Source organism: Etheostoma spectabile, chromosome 14 (genome assembly GCF_008692095.1).
Source record: "Etheostoma spectabile isolate EspeVRDwgs_2016 chromosome 14, UIUC_Espe_1.0, whole genome shotgun sequence".
NCBI lineage: Eukaryota > Metazoa > Chordata > Actinopteri > Perciformes > Percidae > Etheostoma > Etheostoma spectabile.
The window spans coordinates 23,070,937-23,082,692 of NC_045746.1; the positions used below are offsets into that span (position 1 = coordinate 23,070,937).

The 11,756-nt window shown below is 41.1% G+C and overlaps 2 protein-coding genes across 5 annotated transcripts in view; one reads left to right on the forward strand and one right to left on the reverse strand.

The window, feature by feature from the left end:
• Window positions 1–11,756, reverse strand: part of chtopa (chromatin target of PRMT1a) — a 19,859-nt gene that overhangs the window by 3,729 nt on the left and 4,374 nt on the right. Inside the window, exons 1-3 of one of the 4 annotated variants that reach the window (XM_032536300.1) lie at window positions 4,517–4,869; window positions 3,026–3,431; window positions 2,143–2,293 (exon numbers count right to left, since the gene is read on the reverse strand). In XM_032536300.1, the coding sequence (XP_032392191.1) occupies window positions 2,143–2,283 (141 nt within the window). In that variant the 5' untranslated portion in view covers window positions 2,284–2,293; window positions 3,026–3,431; window positions 4,517–4,869. Of the gene's footprint in view, window positions 1–2,142; window positions 2,294–2,556; window positions 3,432–4,516; window positions 4,870–11,756 lie in introns of those variants that run through there. The other 3 variants (XM_032536299.1, XM_032536297.1, XM_032536298.1) reach the window with 3 other exon arrangements.
• snapin (SNAP associated protein) lies at window positions 4,901–8,774 on the forward strand. Its single transcript, XM_032536301.1, has 4 exons — window positions 4,901–5,035; window positions 5,430–5,476; window positions 5,673–5,791; window positions 7,766–8,774. Exons 1-4 carry the CDS (start codon window positions 4,923–4,925, stop codon window positions 7,871–7,873), a joined length of 387 nt encoding a protein of 128 aa, XP_032392192.1. The 5' UTR covers window positions 4,901–4,922; the 3' UTR covers window positions 7,874–8,774.

Consider the following 11,756-nt stretch of genomic DNA (forward strand, 5'->3'; position numbering starts at 1 on the left):
CTTCCATTTGCGAATAATTGCACCAACTGTTGTCACCTTCTCACCAAGCTGCTTGGCAATAGTCTTGTTGCCCATTCCAGACTTGTGTAGGTCTACAATCTTATTCCCAAAATCCTTGGAGAGCGCTTTGGTCTTGGCCATGGTGAAGAGTTTGGAATATGATTAATTGCTTCTGTGGACAGGTGTCTTATATAGAGGTCACAAACTGCAATTAGAAGCACTCCCTTTAAGAGTGTGCTCCTCATCTCAGCTCGTTACCTGTATAAAAGACACCTAGGAGCCAGAAATCTTTCTGATTGAGGGGGTCAAATACTTTTATCGCTCATTAAAATGCAAATCAATTTATAACATTTTTGAAATGCGTTCTCTGAATTTTCTTGCTATTCAGTCTCACTGTTTAAATAAATCTAACATTAAAATTATAGACTAATCATTTTTTTCAGTGGGCAAACATACAAATTCAGCAATACTTCCCCCCCCCCCCCCCCCCCCCCCCCCCCCCACTGTATCTAGCTTATTGACTTATCCTTCACAAACCTTAATTATGAATTACTTTTTTACTCCAAATATTGACATTGTAATTCATGTTTGACACACTTCAGGTCTCTGACAGAAACAAGGATTTCCTATTACTGATATATGCTTTTAAGTGCACACTTTATTTTCCAGGTGGAAAGCTTACGCTTGCCGGCCACCTGTCGCATTCATCTTTCTTGCAAGTGTCTGCTCATTAGACAAAACACTGGACTACATCCAACTTCAACAAAACTCCCAACGCGAGTTCAGAGAATGTTTTTGTGGAAACATGGCTGAACAACAGTGTACCGGACTCCGCTATCCAGCTACCAGGCCTGCTAGCCTTCCGAGCCGATAGAGATGCTCTGTCGGTGTTAACAAACGATGCAGAAATGCGGTGCTTGTATCCAACCAACTGCTCACCGCTGGTAGAGCTTGTGACTGTTAAATGCCAACCAGTCTACATTTCACGTGAATTCACGGCTGTGTATGAACTCTGTGTTTAGCTACATCCCACCAAGCACTAATGATACCAATGCATTAGCTAAACTTTACAGAGTCTATAATGTGTACACCACTTGAGCCAGGGTGAAATGTTTTGTGTATACATTTGAAATGATATTAAAACACCTGACTGTGTCTCTGTAACCAATTTCACTGTCTGTCTGTAACCGGTAGGCGTGGCCTCATAGGGAAGCAAGTGCATTCTGGGAATTGTCTTTCATCCACACTAGTGCAGTGCCTGTTGAAAATGTGCCGGTTTGAATTAGCTGATTGCTTGGTTTGTGGTATTGCCGCTTGTAGAATTCATCAAAACCAAACTGTACCCCAAAATTACTTACAGAAGGACCCCAAACCACTTATTATGCAACTCCACAGTATAGCCTACTACTGACTTACAGTGTAGGCTACTTCTACATCAGTGGAAGAAATTGTACTACTATATTTACCAGATAGAGAATGGGGGATTTAGAATTTAGGTATGACCGTTAACAAATTTAACACTTCAGCAAAGGACGTGTTCATTTCTAGTGGCTTGACGGTTAACGATGAAGTAAGGGATTTGAGTCGCGGGGGTATTTTGGCGACGTAATATTATTGTTGTAAGTTAGCAGTAGACTTCAACTCGACCCAGGGTGAGTCTGATGAAAACTGGTGTGTCTACCCGGCTAAACTCAGATGTCAAGTTTGAAATCAGTTCGAGAGAACACACACGCACGGCCTGGAAGGCACCAACTTCTAAATAAAATTCACATTTCTACTACATAAATGCCCTAATTTAATACATTTATCTTTCCAATGGTGAAATATCCCTTTAAGACATTTCATTGTAAATATCTCAAAATATTCATTTATGCAGGTGGAAGTAGCTACATCAAGTACACCATCTCTTACTTCAGATTAATTTGGTCTAAAATTTCATATCAGGTAATGTAATTAAATTGAAACAAATTCCCATCATTAATCTTAGCATTACTTAGAAGGCTTGTCTGACATATGTTACAGACACCCCTCTTCTATAAACTCTTACACAAATATAGTATTGGTGCAGGTCAGTCTACAGTTTACACCGTAGAGCTACATGGTAAAAAGGTCCACTAACACTTGTCTGAGCTTTGCCCTCACCTGCTTGTGACTTAGAGCAGCTTGCACTGAGGGACGGTTTTCCATCTGCTGGGCCAGCCGGCGATTGCGGGCACTGGCCAAATGCTGCTGTTGCATGGTGGCTCGAATGCTTACCGCAGTGGGCTGCTTGTTCTTCAGCATGTTAGTGAAGCTTTAGATGTGGGAGGGAAAAAGAGGGAAGTAAAAGAAGGGGACAGGGGATATACAGAGGAGGAGGCAGCAGGGTTCCACATCAAGTAATTTCTCATATCATGGATGAAGCGCTCTTGCTATGCAAGACTTATGCTCCAGTTTTTGGCACTCATTTTCTCTCTCAACCATATGACACTCCAGAAAGATTTATACTTGAATTCCGCATTGTTGTTTTCAAACAAGCAGAAAATGTAAGGCAAACTAAGATTAAAAAAAACTCACAGTGCAAAGACAGACCGAAGGACAGAAGCAAAGAGAAGGTGCCAGAAGAAGAGTGCAATTTGCCACTTACAGGCCTCCAGCTGACTGGCTGGGATGTCATCATGCTGCAGCAGCAGAGGCCCTGGACGTGAGGACTGCCAGGTCACCCAGCCACTTACAGCATGGACCGTGACTTGTGGGTAAACCACTGAGAGAAGGGAAGGATAAATGGGAGGGGGAAGGGGAACTCTTTGTCACGTCCAAGCAAGGACTGAGTACCTGGTCTTTTATAGAATACGAGTTGTGAGGAGAAAGAATGACAGAATAGAAGATAGGTGCTTCAATTCCACTGGTTTGCCCAATCTTCCTGGTTTAGTCTTACTCTCCCCTTTATAGGTGTACACTTGATGAATCCTGTACTGTTTAAGTAACAGGGAGCAGGAGTGCCAGGGCATTTGTAGGCCAGTGGTCTGGTCCAGCATAGGCTTACCAAGGCTTACCCAGTATGACCACTACCCTCTCCCCTTGTCCATATGTTTGCACTGCTCACACAAGAAATGTGGCCCAGGCCAGCCCCTACTGATCCATGTTACAATTACATTTATCTGAGCAAGTGCATCAAGAAATGTTGACAAGACCAACAAAGTTGAGTGAGCAGTGCACACACTGGGGACAGTCAGAATAGCCTCCATGTCAGGTCCTGTCCCAAACTGTAGCCTTCCTCAGGGACCACTAGAACCTTCACAAGCCAAGACTGGCCCTTGCATCGGGTGTCTTAACTGCTGACAGGGTGCGTGGCGCCTCACCGCTCATTTAGGGACACTTTGGTGGTACTTTTCAGGACAACTTTTTGGGAGGAGGCTGTGCTCATTTTGATGGACTTTGATTGAAGGCTCCTGGAAACAGAGGGAACAGAAAATAAAACAAGGTCATAAGTAAGCAAAACTTAGACAGCAATAACATGGTATCAGCGAGAACATTTGATTTTATATTGCATTAAATGTATCACACATACACGGCTATGGTTGGTATTACTTATTCTGAACTTAACACTAATGTGCCAACAGGGTTCTGATAGCTTGTTCCATATTGCCCATACGCACAACCCTAGTTGGCAGCGGCAAAACAAGGTAAAATGTAAGTTAATAGGGCAACTGTTCAGCTTGTATTAACTGTCACAAAAGTGCTTGTTTTGCCACTGACAGGCTCATATTAATATAGGTGTTTCAAAACATTATGGAAAGGATCCCTTCAGAGATTTTTAAGACCTCTTTGAGACCACTTCAACCTGAAACTGCTCTCTAGTTGTGATTGCTAAACCTACCTACTAGAGTAGTGATGCTTTGAAAAGACTACCCAAAACAGCTTTTCACAGTTTCATTTTGTTGCTGCCTTCAAATCAACCTAAATTATTACCAAACATAATGTGATCTCCCAAGATGGTGGCCTCAGTGCAATAATCATTTGTAAGGCCACTGAGGAGGTCTGGTGAAATGTTCTGAACAGCTGCCCGTGTATCACGGAAAAACAAACATTTATAGCACAAGATTCTGATGTGCCATGAAGTTACGAGACCATGCATGTTGGATTCCAACCTAATGAGCTTCTGTGTCCCTTATGTGTATATCGTCCGCTGGATGAACTAGACTCAGCTCTCTGGTTGGAATGAATGTCTCGATGCTCAATGATTTAATCCTTCAGGTGCGGTATAGCGCTAGTTATACAGGAAAGTGCGACACCTTTATTTGGTAAAATAATTTTGAGTCAAGAAGACGTAGTTCCCTATTCACGTCCTTATTCGCGATACCAAGAAATTGGCTTGACAAACAAAAAACAAGTTAGCTGGGCGGACAGTGCCTTTATACTTATAGGTCTAAATTTGCAGCCCAATTTGTCAACGCTAAACGCAATTACTCGCGTTTTAAGTATGTTAATTACATTTCAGGTACCTAAAATACTAATGTTCGGCATTTTTACTTACAATGAATGTTGCGTCGGTCGAGAGAAGCCTTACAGCCAGCTCGGGTTAGCCTTAGCTAGTAGTCAGCAAACGTTAGCTGGTACTGGTGGGACACGGTGTGGCCGTGTTGGGTCTCCTTGTATTCTTTTGTTTAAATATAACCTGTAATATGCTACCTTCCTTTCTAAGCGCTGTAACAAATGACCTAACTAGTTGGGTTCGGGTCTTTCTCAGTTTAACTATAAAATGCTGGCAATACGATTTTGCTGCGTCTCCCTAAAATGGTGTTGCTAGCTAAACTGGCCATCCACCGTAAGAAAATGGAGAGGTTCTTATGACGGCTCCAACGTCACGAGGACGTAGCTTCCTGTCTGGCCGTTTGAGGTTAGTTATTTCTTTAACTGTCTATGGTTGATGCTTTACTAAAATGGCGGCGGCTTTAGTAGCAACTTCTTCAGGCAAAGATGCTTTAGCCGAGGGGTTGCTCGACCTCCTGAGACCAGCTATTCAGCAGCTCGATTTGCATGTACACTCAGTCAGGTAAATGCGGTTTCTTATTGAATCTGTTATTTACTGTTATTTAATTTTCGCCTACATCACACACCCTGCTGTCATCCGTGTTACAACCCCTTGGCAATCCTTTAACGTTAACTGTCTCGTGACTGTCCAGAAAATGTCGACCCGGTGGTGTTTACTATTTTATAATTCCCAATGTAATACTTTTTTTTATACATATTAGTGCACAAGCCTTTATTGTTCGAGTACTGATAATGTCACATCATGTGTTCATCTTGTGTTTGATGTGGGTTATCTTTAGAACTTGATAAATGTTTGTGCCCAGATAATGAATAAACCAACTGCACTTGAACCGATATATCGCGGTTTGTGTCATCTGTCCTTCCTCTGGATTAATGGGGTTCTTTTTTCTTTGCAGAGAAAGCCAGGTCGAATTAAGAGAACATATAGACAATCTGGCCACAGGTAATTCATTTTATGTAGGCCTATAATGTATTAGTCTGTTAAATCCCTGACTCAGGTGTAATGTGAATTCTTAATTGAAATGCTTAATACTATATAAAACACAACAAAAGCTTAAAAAGTATAAAGTGCATTAAATAACTTGTGTTCACTACCCATTGGTGTGGTCTTGTGTGTCTTTGATTTGCATTATCTGCAGAATTATGCCGGATAAATGAACATCAGAAGGTGGCGCTAGACCTGGACCCTTATGTAAAGAAGCTGCTGAATGCCAGGCGAAGAGTAGTGCTAGTAAACAACATACTGCAGAATGCCCAGGTCAGTTAAGCTTTTGCTGTGGAACTTCATAAAGTGACACAAATCAATATGTTCAATAGTAATGTGAAGGTTTTCTCTAGTAATGAGAAACCCATGGAGAATTATCTCAAACTCTGCAGTTCCCGTCAGCTTTACAGGTCTTTTAGCAACTTAAACATGCTTTGGTTTTCTGGCCTGCTGACTCCGCTCTCATCACACTGGTGAGGCAGCTGTTTTCAGAGAAACAGCTCTGATAAAGCCACTGTACACTACCAGCTCAGCAGCAGCAGACAGACACAGTTAAAGACTAGCTGGTGAACATAGTGAAACATTTAGTAGCTGAAGAGCCAAATGTTTTTCTCAGGAGCTGGTAGAAACTACACCCGAGCTAAAAGTTGAACACAAACATCATTCCTAATGTCAGCCTGATCGGTTTCATTGTTAATAATACAGCTTAAATATTCTATACAGCTAGTGCTACTGCTAATACTGATATCATTACTAACTTTACTACTATAAAAACTACAGCTAATACTTGTAGCAGTGTTAGTCATAGTACTACAATTGCTGTATACTGCTACTCCTATAGCAACTTTTGCTATTATTACCAATATCATCTTGCATTGCCTGACCTTCCTCCACAGTGCTGCACAGGAGGGTCTGTCTAGAATACACAGCATTTGGGGATGGGAGAAAAACGTGCTATGGTTTACTGGCATTTTATTTTTAAACCAATCACAATTGTCTGGGCGGTACTAAGACCCAGACACGTTGACAGTGCGTCTGCAAAATAGTCACTTAAAGGAACTTAAGTGTACGTTCAAAAGTATTTTTAGTCGTTCAACAGAAAACTCCGATTGGACAGATAGTCTAGCTAGCTGTCTGGATTTACCCTGCAGAGATCTGAGGAGCAGTTAACCATAGTCCTCAGAAATCCACCGGAGGTTAGAACACCAACACAAAGAAAGGGACATCCATTCTAAAAAGAGGGACATCTCCGGCAGCACCTGAACAGTCCTGGAAGTGAAACATTGTTGATATAGACTATTAAAAAGTCAATTTCAATTTATTTTATAGCGTCAAATCACAACAGGAGTTATCTTTGGACACTTTACCAATAGAGTAAGTCTAAACCACACTATGATTTACAAAGATCCAACAATTTCCCATGAGCAAGCATTTGGTGCGACAGGGGTGACTTTGAGGGAGAAACATCGGACAGACCCTAGCTCTTGGTGGGCGGCCATCTGGTACACAGAGACACTGATACAGATATACAGGACATGTTGTGATTCATAACAATTATATTAGATGGTATGATGAGCTGTGGCACTTATAGTAACAATAGAGATAATCAAACTGTGACTACAAATAATAGTTGTAGCAGGACCACAGCAGCGGCTGCCAGTGCAAAGTGTGATGTCTGGGCGTCGAGCAGGACCACAGCAGCAGTTGCCAAAAAACGAACCACCTGAACCACCAAATCTGCCAGGCAAGAAAGCATATGGACTCCAGGAAAATAAGTTCCCCGGAGATACGTTAGTTACATGCATTAAAGGGACATGAATGCACACAGAAAGAAAGAAAGAAAGAAAGAGAGAGAGAGAGAGGGGATTTTAGTGTGTAATTGGAAATCCCCCGGCAGTCTTAAACTATAACAGCATAACTAAGAGCTGGTCCGAGGCAAACCTGGGCCAGCCCTAATTATAAGCTTCATCCAAGTGGAGAGTTTTCAGCTTATTTTTAAATGTGGGGAAGGTGTATAACTGCTATTAATATTACTACTACCTCTGATGTTTCTACTACAAATACTTAAGTACTTCTAGTATTATATTACCATAAATACCCATAAAACCACTATACTGCCACAACTATTGCTCTAACTACTACTATCACACCTGCAATTAACAACCAAGTTTAAAAATTGAAAAAAAGGTACACAAAAAGTAACACAATGTACAAAACAACCTCATGACCTAAATATTCTATCCCCAGGAACGTCTGAGGCGACTCAACCACAATGTGGCCAAAGAGACGGCACGAAGAAAGACTATGCTGGAGGCTTCAGGAGTGTTCACCTCCCGCTCCCCCAGTAAACCTTGAGCCTCCTCCTCCGTTGACTGTCCTGCACTGCTTTGTCTGATGTTGCCATAATAGAAATCTGGGCTGCTATATGTTTACTGTTAGACAGCTGCAAAACGGCAAAATCCAACAAAAGCAACTTTACACTACCACCAGACCATACATTGATTCTACAAATGAGAAATCTTAGTACGCATGAGCAAAATGTAAAAAAACAAAAACCTGTAATGTCACCTCATCATGCGGGATAGATGAAGACACTTCAGCCTGAGCAATCTTGGACCAAAATAACCGATCCTTGTTTTGCTGCTGGAAGCATTGTTCTTTAAAATGTCAGCCAGTTATCATGCCTACTCTCTGGCTGTGGGAGGTGGTTGTTCACAAATGTGATTTGAAAAGCTCTCTATGAATTGAAAGGTAAAGGCTCTGTTACTCAGTGAGTCAGCATCCGACGGGTTAAACTCAGCTGGCACTGGCAGGGGTTTAGAACACCTGATTGCGGTGTCAAAATGAACACCACAACAATGGCAACATCATGTAGCACACTCATGGATGTATTAAGATATACATACATACATACATGAGGGCATATAAATAGGCATGTGTGGTGTGTGCGGGATCAATGGGATTGTTGTTTAATTGGCATTGCTGCCTATTGGGAACTGCAGTGTTTCCATTCTTGTTCCCATTCCACATTGACAGTCAACACATAAATGTATATACACTGACAGTGATGTGTGTAGAATTCTTGAGATTCTTAGCCTTGACAGCAATTTGATGACCAAATGCAACATTGATGATTAATTTAGTTGTGACTCTCTGTGAAACCGTTTTTCCCAATCTGAAAACCTTATCTTGACAGAACATGTCTGCTTGCACTTGTGATAGTATTATTAAGTAATATTGTAAATAATTCAGTCAAGTGTAAATCCTTTTGTAGCACATTTGCTCCTGTGTTTCCTTTCAATCTACTGCAGTGTCACTATTCTGTCTTTTTGTGACTTGTACATTACTAGCAAACTGAGCACTCGTCCTTCAGTCGCCATGCTTTTACATTATTTAACAAGTGGTTGGTATGTTTGTCAGATAATCAGTAAGCCTGTTTCTGGTATCAGAAATAAATTGATGAATAAGTGACACATTTAATTGTAATAACACAGCTTTATAAGTTTGACACTTGGGCTTTCAAAAGCACATATATATAGTAACGTATATGAAATGTTGGACATTAATAAAATTAGGTATGCACATTATAAACAATATTATACTGTTTTTGTAAACAGTAAAATCTTGTTAAATCAATTTCTGGACTTTTTGTTGAATACAAATTAAACAGACTTATAAGTTGTAACAAAGAAAATCTGAAACCCTTCAGGAGAACAGTGTTTTCATTTAGATTTGGAAATGGCTAAGGTTATGGCCCAATCATCAAGAAGTTGGTTCTATCTGTTTGCAGCATGGTAGCTAATCGAGGTTGTACCAGTGGACTGCTACCTAAGGAAACAGACGTGTATTATGGCGAGAATGACATGCAGCAAAGGGCCGCAGGTCGGAGTTGAACGCTGGCCCGCTGCACCAAAGAGCGAACCTCTATATATAAAATGTAATTGCATCAAGCTATTTACTTGCTAAAGCATTAATATAGTGAGCCTTAAGGCCGTTTTATGGTTGTGCCTAAACTCCACGATGTAGCTACACCGTCGCTCCTACGGCGTTGTGACCTTTTCGGAGTTCTGCGTCAGGGTTGAATGTGTTTCTTTGCTTTGCAGTACATTTCAAATGAGAGAATGACAGCAATTGTTTTCGGAGCAAGTAGTGAATTTAGAGAATCATAATGGGAGAAACAAAGTGTCTCCCCTGTTCTTTCTGACCACGGTGGGAAACCTGTAGCAGGAAAAGTTAACCCTCTCCTTGATTGTATTTTCTGTGAAGGAGAACCAGGAAATGAGTAATGGGAAATGCAACGCTACCAAGTTACTGCCGAGCGACATGCATTGCCCCAACGTGTAGTTACATTTTTTGAGTATGGTTTGGCGTAGACGCAGAGGGGACTGGGGAGGTACGCCGTTGATACTACGCAGAACCATAAAATGCCCTTGTAGGACCATGTTTAAGTTAAACTGGATCTGCAGCAGGTTTAAGTTAAACCTTGGTTAAACTAGATCTGTGGCAGGTTTAAGTTAAACCCAGGCCCCAAGAAAGTGCACTCAGCCTTGCAGTCAATCTTTCCAGTGGCCATTTGCTGTATTGCAATGAAAAAAAACCTTGGGCCCAAAAGATTTCAAAGTATTCCATAGGTCATCATTGTAAAAGAAATGTCTGTAAAACTAATGCCCGGACACCTCAAACTGCAAACAAGGTCAGAATCTTTTTAATATGAACTTTATGCTTTTAAAATTTGCTTCAAGCTAAGAAAAGCAATTAAAAAACGTGATGTCACCACGTCTACGGGCCAAGCAAAAACTTGTGAGTGGGGCCAGTGGGAGAAACACTACTGCACGTAGTCAGTGGGCCACATCACCAAAGCTTAGAAACTCTTGTGGTGAATGCGCCAGGTGAGCGATTCCGTTGAACCAAATAGGCGCCATTTTGTGATCCAGTATCCTGTAATTATTATACATCAATAGTTAAACCTTAGTTAAACAATATCTTGGGAAGGTTTATGTTAAAGTTAAGTAAAACCAGGTCAGTGGTGTGTGGCCAGGATAGCTCAGTTGGTAGAGTGTGTGCAAATATATAGAGGTTGACTCCTCGATGCAGCAGCCGTGGGTTTGAATTTGACCTGCTGCCCTTTGCTGAGTGTCATTTCCCCTCTCTCTGCCCTTTCATGTCTTCATCTGTCCTGTGAAAATAAAGGCCTAAAAATGTCCCCAAAAGCACTAAAAAACAGGTCAGTGGCAGTTTTTTTTCTCCAAATATATTTATTGAAGGAATCGTTTAAACGGGTTATACAGGGTAACAACACAAAAGTCTTCCCTCTGGGTTTTCATACTCAAGTGCAAGGAGTGTCGCCCTGGCCGTTACTTGACTCCCACACCTCTGACCATTTGACCAACAAAGGAAAGCGGCAGGTTTAAGTTAAACTGTTTAACCGGGTCTGCATCAGGTTTAAGGTAAACCTTGGTTAAATCAGGTCTCTGGCAGGATTAAGTTAAACCTTGCTTAAAATGGGTCTGCCGCTGGTTTAAGTTAAACCTTGGAAAAGCTTGATCTGCAGCAGGTTTATGGTAAATCTAAACCGGATCTGATGGCTTTTATTTTCCCTTTTGTTAAAAGGTCCAGCCATGTTCTATTCCTCAGTGTTTCAGAGGGCCTCTGCATTCTCTGTAAAGCTCTGCTGACATATGCTGACATAAATGTATCATAGTTACAACATAGTGAGAAATTAGAGCAAACCCTAATGAATAATATAAAATTGGTTTGATATTAGATGATGAAAATGAAACGTACCATGATTACGCACCATAATAATGCCTACATATTGCTTGTGCTTTTCAGTTGATATGCAGTGCTGTTTCTAAACAGCAATAAAAACCTCTTTCGAAACAATGTCATTTTCTCAATTTTTTGAGCTGTATAGCTGTTTCTTACATAATCATGTGTCAACACGCTGATGAAGGCAAAGGCTGTAATATTTATTGCACCCCCAACATGAAGTAGTGAAAACATATGGATGACTTACTTGTTCAGCACCAACACTTTCCAGATAGTAGCAGAGGAAAGGCTGTAGGACAATTCAAATAGAAAGTGAGCATGAATGTGCTGCAAATTTAATAGCAATCTGGCCAGTCATGCTTAATTTTATGGTTGTAGACCATACCTATACAAATTTAAAGGTCCCATGGCATGAAAATTTCACTTTATGAGGTTTTTTAACCTTAATATGAGTTCCCCCAGCCTGCCT

What these genes read in the sequence shown, in the direction of transcription:
- snapin (XM_032536301.1), top strand. Translation starts at nt 4,923, where the DNA reads ATGGCGGCGGCTTTAGTAGCAACTTCTTCAGGCAAAGATGCTTTAGCC. An exon ending in TTGCATGTACACTCAGTCAG is followed by an intron (nt 5,036 to 5,429) that starts GTAAATGCGGTT and finishes TTTTCTTTGCAG; the next exon opens with AGAAAGCCAGGTCGAATTAA. An exon ending in TATAGACAATCTGGCCACAG is followed by an intron (nt 5,477 to 5,672) that starts GTAATTCATTTT and finishes CATTATCTGCAG; the next exon opens with AATTATGCCGGATAAATGAA.